Source organism: Etheostoma cragini, unplaced genomic scaffold (genome assembly GCF_013103735.1).
Source record: "Etheostoma cragini isolate CJK2018 unplaced genomic scaffold, CSU_Ecrag_1.0 ScbMSFa_1523, whole genome shotgun sequence".
Taxonomy (NCBI): Eukaryota; Metazoa; Chordata; class Actinopteri; order Perciformes; family Percidae; genus Etheostoma; species Etheostoma cragini.
This window is the reverse complement of record NW_023265587.1, coordinates 547769-553056: the sequence shown is the minus strand read 5'-3', so window position 1 is coordinate 553056 and position 5288 is coordinate 547769. Positions and strand designations below refer to the sequence as shown.

The window sequence follows — 5288 nt, the reverse complement described above, 5'->3', positions numbered from 1 at the left end:
CGTCCTCTGGTGGACGGACTATGCAACACCATCACTAACAGGGACGTTGTAGAGCGTCCTCTGGTGGACGGACTATGCCTAAACAAAGCGGCGGAGCACTTACGTCAAAGAAGGCTTTCTCCTCGACGTTTTTGGGCGCTCCCATGGCCGACGTCCCCGGGGTGACCGACTCCACCTCGGCCAGCTCGATCACCCCTTTACAGTCCTTGTCCCGCCTGCTCTCGTAGTATCTCAGCTGGGGACGGGGACACGTCATCAGAGACACAAAGACTTGTGAAGAAAACCTTAAAACTCTTTAAAACGTCCACTTCAATCGTTGCTCCCCCGTCTCACCTGATGTTTGGTCTTGTCCAGAACAAACCACCGGGGTTTCCATGGCTTCAACAGCGCCCCTCTCTTATACAGGATGCCTTCGAAGCTCCTGATGGGAGATGAAGACATGTTGGAGTTTTTAGGGGTTCACCTAGAACCTAGACCTGCACCTGATGTGAGGAAAAGACCTAATTCTGGGCTGATATTGAGATCCGGTTCACCGGCTACGCACCTGTTCTCGCTCTCGGTGCTCTGGAACTGGCTGTAGAGGGTGCTGGTGCTGGGCCGCCCGGCGGCGGGGGCGGAGGTGGTGCTGGTCTCGCGGTCCAGGGCCAGGTTGATGGAGGAGCCCACGCCGCTCTCCTGCAGGTACACGCCCTGGGACCGCCGCTGGTGGCTCAGGTTGGACGACATCAGCAGGGAGCTGGAGAACGACGGCTGGGGGGCGGGGGTCAGGGAGGGGAGAGTTTGAGTCAATCAGAGGGACCGCGGACCACCCCACATGCAAAACCAGCATCTAAAGGGGACAAAGTACTCCGCAAGAGGCTTGAGAAACCATACTGGGACTCACAATGGCTTGCCGGGTAGTAGAAACCTAAAACCTTCAGGATACTGGATCTAGAACGTGGTCCTTTAACTTCTCAACTGCATTCTGCTTGTTCACCTATGTTTACTTACTGACTTCAGGTACTGGTTCAAGATCTTTGACTGGACTAGTCCACCACCCCACTGACCAAGATATTTGCCATAACATTAAAATCACGTACTGTTCCTTTAAGAACTCACTTTTCCAGTTTAGCGGCTACAGACACACAATGAGAAGTCTTCGGGTCTCACCTTGCTCTCCAGTCTGGCCTCGGTCCTCTGGGCGTTCTTCATCTTGTCCCACGTGTCCTTCCACTTCTCCGACGTCTGTCCCAGCTCCGCCTCCAGGCTCTGCAGGTCCTGCAGCAGCTTGGTGATGGCGTCGGGCACCGCCTTGCTCAGGCTGTCGTAGCACGGCCACACGACGTGCCGCTGCGACTTGGGGGCGCCGCCGTCGGGTTTCTCCGGCGCCGGCGCCTCCTCCGCCGCGCGCTCCTGCCGGCCCCTCAGCTCCCAGTCGTAGGAGGGCCCCTCCGACAGGGTCTCCTCCATGTAGAAGTCCCACACCTTCAGGTTGGAGTTGAAGGTGTACGGCCGCAGCACCTGGAACGCAGAGTTACTCGCTTTAAACTGATCGACCAATGAGACGCCTTCGTTTCAGAGCTTGTGTGATGTTCCCCAAAACATTTAATCTGAATGACATTGATGCGGATTTGGAAATCCCATGTTTTGGTCCTCAGGACCACCTGATCCACCTTGCTTTTATGGCCGTTTTTTTAAAGGAACCTAGGATTGGATCACTGGGACTCAAATACCAAATTACCAAAAATGACCAAATCCTGTTCACTAGAGCCTTAAATCTTAGACCTGATCTGTCTTTGTGGACCAAATAGATCCCAAAGTCCCGAGTTCCAAGTTTTGAAAAACCCAAACGGCAGTTCTTGATCCGGATCAAATGTGAGATCTTGCTTTTGAGAAAACCCGTAGCCAAGATTTGATCCTAAATCCCACTGGATTACTTTTGAAAACCCGGGGCCAGAAAGGGTCTCGCACAGGGTCTCATTGTCAAGAGAGACCTGTTTGGGACAACACACAACATCACAGTACACACAATATCTGAATTAAAGTGCACTTAAAACACTGAAGTACTAAAACCAGGAACACGGTTCCTCCAGTTGTCTCCAGTGCCCTTAAAATGAGTTTAGATCCCCTAGTGGGATCAAGCTGGACTATCATAGGTCCTGGGGTCATTTTTAAGGGGTTTTGAAGCTCGAAATGATGCGTATGGTTTCCTGATGTCTCTTTCTAAGTCAGTCTTTGGGGTAAAAACCCTGTTGGGGCACCATGGCATCACATGATGTTTGGCTGCTATGTCAAAGGGGTTTCAAAACCCGGTACACTTTCTGGGGACCTGGTTCTTGTTGTGTCTCGTGGACAGGAAGTGGAACACGTGGACTCACCTCGTCGTCCTCGGGAGAGAACATGTAGTTGTAGAAGACGGGGGTTTTCTTGTTGAGTCTGTCGATGTAGTCCCACACGGACTTGCACACCTGGGGGCTCTTCCTCTCACCTTTCTCCTCGTACAGCACTCCTGCACACACACACACACACACACACACACACACACACACACACACACACACGGCTGGTCAGAGAGACACACATTGAGTTTTTGGGGATAGCATCACTGAGACCAGGAGACCTCCGTACCCAGCTCGATGCGTTCGTAGTCGGAGTCCAGCAGGAAGGTCCGGAACCGGTTGGACACGTAGTGGTAGGCCAGGAACTTCAGGTAGTACTGACTGAACTCAAACTCCATGGGGAACTGCAGGTGGATCTGAGGGTGCAGGGACCGAGGAACACAGGTCAGGGTTTCACTTTGGGATCAGTCTCAAAACATCAGAATACTGGAAGAGTATTTCAAGCCTTTGAAACGGGTCTTTCAACAAGACAAGGACCCCAAACACACCAGAAAGGAGCCAAGTCTTGGTTTCTAGATGGAACCAGATGGGTGTTATAGAGGGGCCAGCCCAGTCCCCGTACCTCAGTCCCATAGACCACTTGTGGGGGGACATCAGAAATGCCAAACCCAGTAATGCAGAGGAATTACGGGATGTGGTCCAATGGTCCTGGTCTGGAAAACCTGATCACAGGTGACCCCATGCAACACAGATGTGAAGCAGGTCTCAGAAATAATGGTTCTGCAACTAAATATGAGTGCAGGGATTCAAAGTGAAGTAAAACCTTGAGACCCTTTTCACTGTTTGAGTTTGTACAGCCGATATACAGACAAATATATTTTAAGATTCCTTCTTCTTCACTTTCTTTAAAGGTAGAACACAAACCTGATCCATTTAGGTCGTGGTCGCATTGATATTTGGGAATTTAAAGCTATTCTAAGGACTTTGAGCATTATTAAAGCACTCTTTTAAACACACTACTGTTATTCTGAACACACCAGTCGTACATTTTGGGCTGCGTTCAACATGTACCGGCTCCCAGAAACCACCACAACGTGCTCACAGGGGGGTCACGACTCCGGGGCCACTGGAGCCGAATGAAAGACCTACTTCCTGTACTAGATAAGAGGGCGGAGCCCACGTCACACGTACAGGTAAACACAAACAGAGCATTATGAATACATGTAAAGCAAGAGGAAGGTGGGCCTTCATTTAACACGTACTGTTGTCATAATTAGCATAGCAATGTATTAGTTGCGGCCCCAAAACCGTAGACCAGGGATCCTCAACAGGGGGTCCGGGACACCTAAGCGGGTGTATTTTAACGTATAAAATCATTTCAAGAGCTTAGTATTCTATGCAAAAACAGGACGGGACAGCCGAAGATATGAAAGGGAAGAGAGAGGGGCGATGACCTTCAGCAAAGGGCTAGAGGTCAGAGTCAACTTCATTTTATACAGTGTGTGCGGTAGGGGGTCCCTGCTCCGGTTCCCTCTTAGTTAACGGGTCCTAGGCTTAAAAAACCTCAAAGAACCCTGTAAAAATAGAGGACAAAGCAGACGTAGGGGGGCCTTACACCTGCATTCTGTCGAATGTCCAGCAGAGGGCGACTCCACTGGCTCCAAAAAGAAACCCGTTTCCATGGAAGTCTACGGGGAAGTGACCCTGCAGCTGATTTATTACCTCAATAAACCTACCTAACAACGAGATAACGGTCTTAATCGCCACAGGGTGCCATTTATTTTAAAATAGAGGATAAAACAGGGGGTGCTTGAGTGTGGGGCTACACGCCGACATGTCCATCATGGTCCTCTATGCATTAAACTAGACCTGGACTAGTTTTTGAACCTGTTTTTGTAGAAATCCTAAGAGACAGTTTGCAGATTTTCTGTCCTGCCGTACATGCAGATGAATGGGTGACTTGCTTAAGAAGGGTTAAAAATGGGTAACTTTCCCTCCTCCGGGCCCAGAAAGCCCGCGTGCCGGCCTTCGAGACCCACCTGGTGCACGCAGTCGAGGAACTGCAGGAAGACCGGGGTGAAGCCGCTGTTCTGGCTGCTCAGCGTCTGCGCTCCACGGTGGCTGAACCTGTGGCCGAACGACAGCCACTCCTTCTCCACCAGCAGCCGGAAGCCGTCGAAGGTCCGGTAGTACGGGTCCGACAGGAGCTGCACCAGGGACACCACCTGCACACACAGACCCCCACCCCACCACACTCAGAGACCACGTCTCAGGGACCAAGTTGAAGCTGGGTAACGGGGGGTGGACCACCAACCTGCGTGGTGACGTCCCAGCCGTCCTCCAGGCTGACCATGACCGACGAGCCCGTGTCCAGGAGCTCCACCACCAGCACCGACACCTGCAGCACTCTGTGGAGCTGCACACACACACACACACACACACACACACACACACACACACACACACACACACACACACACACAGGGTTAGTGAGAACACTGATATGTCTTTTACCCCAAGGCGGTTCTGGTGCTGGTTCGGAGTCAGGGCCAAATATCGAGCCGGTTCTTGGCTTTTCCACGCAAATAAACCTGGTTCTGGGCCAATAAGACGGGTTCCAACTCAGCACCAACTCAGTGCTGGTCTAGAGATAAGAACCGGTTCTGCAGGTGCTGGGGGGGGGGTTATCATGACTTTTGACAACAAAAAAGTCCGGCGGCCATTTTTAAAGCCCCGGTCAGCTGTTAACCATAGAGAGCTGTTAATGTTAGCTTTGGACCTGGATGGGGAACCAGAACCACCGTGGTCTGGGGAGGACACCAACGGTCTTTTTGGCTCTCAGGCTGGGGAAGATCCACCTGGTTCTTGGGAGAACCGGCGAGTAGAATCGGAACCAGAACCAGCACCTGGTTAGCCTTGGTGGAAGAGACATAAGAGAGAAGGAGCAGTGAATGAGGGGTGTCTCGGGGG

General features: G+C 51.8%; 1 protein-coding gene across 1 annotated transcript in view; it reads right to left on the bottom strand.

Moving 5' to 3' along the window:
- Positions 1–5288, bottom strand: part of sbf1 (SET binding factor 1) — a 68074-nt gene that overhangs the window by 5849 nt on the left and 56937 nt on the right. Inside the window, exons 35-42 of the mRNA XM_034865358.1 lie at positions 4633–4734; positions 4358–4543; positions 2608–2734; positions 2358–2488; positions 1150–1500; positions 545–750; positions 334–421; positions 104–235 (exon numbers count right to left, since the gene is read on the bottom strand). Of these exons, the coding sequence (XP_034721249.1) occupies positions 104–235; positions 334–421; positions 545–750; positions 1150–1500; positions 2358–2488; positions 2608–2734; positions 4358–4543; positions 4633–4734 (1323 nt within the window). The remainder of the gene's footprint in view (positions 1–103; positions 236–333; positions 422–544; positions 751–1149; positions 1501–2357; positions 2489–2607; positions 2735–4357; positions 4544–4632; positions 4735–5288) is intronic.